General features: G+C 71.3%; 1 protein-coding gene across 1 annotated transcript in view; it reads left to right on the plus strand.

The window, feature by feature from the left end:
• KIF18B (kinesin family member 18B) overlaps positions 1-2,951 on the plus strand; it is an 11,893-nt gene extending 8,942 nt beyond the window's left edge. The window contains exons 6-11 of the mRNA XM_009996661.1: positions 32-229; positions 446-622; positions 1,171-1,239; positions 1,352-1,452; positions 1,952-2,069; positions 2,850-2,951. Of these exons, the coding sequence (XP_009994963.1) occupies positions 32-229; positions 446-622; positions 1,171-1,239; positions 1,352-1,452; positions 1,952-2,069; positions 2,850-2,951 (765 nt within the window). The remainder of the gene's footprint in view (positions 1-31; positions 230-445; positions 623-1,170; positions 1,240-1,351; positions 1,453-1,951; positions 2,070-2,849) is intronic.
• Positions 2,952-3,050: the final 99 nt, after the last annotated feature.

The raw sequence follows: 3,050 nt of genomic DNA on the forward strand, positions 1-3,050 counted from the left end.
GCGGCAGCCTCAGCCCCCCGTGTCCTCACAGGTCTGCGTGGAGCAGCAGGACGTGGCTGGTGGCCTGGCTGCGGGTCTGCGCGTGGGCAAGCTGAGCTTGGTGGACCTGGCGGGCTCGGAGCGAGCTTCGGTGGCCAACACCAGGGGGGAGCGGCTGCGGGAGGGGGCCAACATCAACCGCTCCCTGCTGGCCCTCATCAACGTCATCAACGCCCTGGCTGATGCCAAGGTGACCCTGCTGGGGTGGCCCCGAGGGGCTCTGCCCTGCGGGGGGCTGCGGGCGAGGTGCCCCGTCGTGCTGGGGCTGGGCAGCCCCGACCCGGCCCCTCTTGTCCCGCTGGGGCCTCAGCAGCGCAGAGGAGACCCCCCCTGGTCCTGCTGGCCCCGCTCCTGGCGCTGCCCCCCGGGGCTGGGAGCTGAGCAGCCCCTCGGTCTCCTGCTGCAGAGCAAGAAGAGCCACGTCCCGTACCGGGACAGCAAGCTAACCCGCCTGCTGAAGGATTCCATCGGCGGCAGCTGCCGCACCGTGGTGATCGCCGCCGTCAGCCCCTCGGGGCTGGCCCACCAGGACACCTACAACACCCTCAAGTACGCCAGCCGGGCCAAGGAGATCAAGCGGTCGGTGAGGCTCCTGTCCCGGCGGGGTCCGGGGCTCTGGGAGCTGCTGGGAAGGGGCCCGGGGCGTGTTCCTCAGGGAAGCGCTGGGGAGAGTCCTGGCCGGGGGCGCTGGGGGGGAGCCGGGGGGGTCGGGCAGGGCGAGCCCCTGTGCAGGGAGCAGGGAGCTCTGCAGCTCGAGCAGGTTGCTGAGAGCCCCCAGCAGGTCTCCCCTCAGCCTCCTGCTCTCCGGGCTGCCCCCCCAGCTCCCTCAGCTGCTCCTGCTCAGCCTCGTTCCCCCCCGGGCAGGGGGGTCTCCCCGCTCCAGCGGGAGTTTCCCGGTCCCGGGGGCAGCGGGAGGGGCTGGAGCTGCGGGCGCCGTGTCCTCTGCTGCAGCCCCTGGGGCAGAGCCCGGCGAGGCTCCTGCCCGTGCCAGCAGGGCCCTGAGCACGGCCGGTGTCCCCCGCAGCCAGCCCGGGGCTGGGGGGACCCTGGGGGAGGCCGAGTCCTGGGGTGCTGGGGACACACGTGCTCCCCAGCGCTGCTGGACCCTCTGCCCTGTCTGTGCCGCTGAAGCCCAAGGTGCTGGGCTCCCGGTGCCCGCGCTGCAGACACGCCGTGCGCTGCCAGCAGCTGCAGGCAGAGGTGAGCGGTGCCGGGAGGGGAGGGCTCTGCCTCGGGCCGGGCTTGGCGGGGGCCCTCGGGGCTGGCGGGGGTCGGGAGCCCCTCTGAGCAGCCGCCCCTCCCTCCCCCGCAGGTGGCCGAGCTGCGGGCCAAGCTCCGCGGGCAGCAGGAGGCAGAGGAGCGGGCGCTGGTGCTGCCACCTGCCCTCGTCTGCAGCCCGGGGGGGCTGCCCAGGTGAGGGGGGGGGCACAGGGAGCCTGGGGGCACCTCCTGGCTCTTCTCAGGTTGCAGGCTTGTGGTGCTGGGCAGAGCTGGGCTCTGTGGGGAAGCAGCTGAGCTGCTCTGCTGGTGGGCACCATCAGCTCAGCTGGGCTCGGGTCTCGTTCAGAGCCCGAGGGACCCCCGGGCACGAGCGTGAGGGGAGCTGGGTTCCCAGGGCCACGTCTCTTGGATGCCCCCCAGAGCTTCTTGGGCAGCTCCAGGGCTTGTGGCTTCTCCTCTGGCTGCTGTGATGGGAGGAGAGGAACCGGCCCCGGGCTGTGCCAGGGGAGGTTGGACCTTGGGAACAGTTTCTCCCTGGCAGGGTTGTCAGGGCTGGAGTCCCCATCCCTGGAGGGGGTTCCAAGCCCTGGAGCTGTGCTGCTGAGGGACAGGGGGCAGTGGTGGCCTGGGCAGGGCTGGGCTGAATGATCCTCAAGGTCTTTTCCAAGCCAAGTGCTTCTGTGTTGTGTAGGTCGGAGGCCCCTGTCCCCAGGCCCTGCTCCTCAGGCCTGGCTGATGGCAGGGAGGGGCATGGAGAGCAGCTGGAGGCTGGGTGGCCCCTTGGTCCTCAGCTGGGAGCAGAGGAGGAGGTGAGAGGAGGGGTGGGCAGCTCGGGGGGCTCGGCGTGGGGCCCAGAGGAGGCTGGTGGGGCTCAGGTCCCCGGGTGGGCTTGGCTGGGAGAAGCTGGGAGAGGCTTCCCAGGCAGCAGGGCAGCCGGGGTGCAAAGTCGGGTGGCCTTGGGGTCCCTCCTGGGCTGGGTGAGTGAGGATTTTTGGCTGATGGCTTCAGGCTCCAGAGGAGATGCCTGCCAGCAGCCCCGGAGCAGCCCAGCAGGCAGGAACCCTCCAGCTGCAGCCCCAGCACCCGAGCTGCCTTCTCCAGGGCTTGTCCTGCTGCCAGACGGAGACGTGAGTGTCCCCGAGCTGTCCCCACAGCCCCGGCCCTGCCGTGTGCCCCTGCAGGACGGGTCATCCAGCCTCCTGTGGCCCCCCCAGGGCTGGTCTGGCTGGAGGTGGGACCGGGGCTGTGCCTGCAGCCTGGGCCTGCCCTGTCCCAGCAGGGCTTGGGCTCCCGGGGAGCCAGGACAAGCCCCGTGGCTGGTCCCGGAGGCAGCTCTGCCAAGGCTCCCTCTGCTGCTGCCTCTGCCCCCGGCACCGTGCGGGGCTGAAGCTGCGCAGGAAGGTCTCTGGGGGAGCCTGGTCTTGAGCTGTGCCTGGCGCTGAGCTGCCGGGGCTCTGAAGCCTGGCAGCAGGGGTGTGGGTGCTGGGTGGTCCCTGGGCAGCAAGAGGGGCAGCCCTGGCAGCCCAGGTTCTCCAGCAGGAGCTTTGCAGCTGGGGGATCTCCCAGATCTGTGGCTCTTGTCCCCCCAGCCTCTGCCCACGGGCTCTGTCTCTGGAGGAGGTGCCCGAGAGGTGCTGCTGGTGGTGCTGAGCCCCCGGTGCTGGTGCCCCTGGCTCAGGCCGCCCTGCTGAGGGGTTCCTGGTGTGTGTGTGTCCCTGCCAGGCTGCTGGGCGCCCTCCTGAGCGTGGTGCAGAAGCAGAGCTCCGTGCTGAGGGCGGCCAACCTGCTCA

Source organism: Chaetura pelagica, unplaced genomic scaffold (assembly GCF_000747805.2).
Source record: "Chaetura pelagica isolate M959 unplaced genomic scaffold, ChaPel_1.0 scaffold794, whole genome shotgun sequence".
Classification (NCBI taxonomy): domain Eukaryota; kingdom Metazoa; phylum Chordata; class Aves; order Apodiformes; family Apodidae; genus Chaetura; species Chaetura pelagica.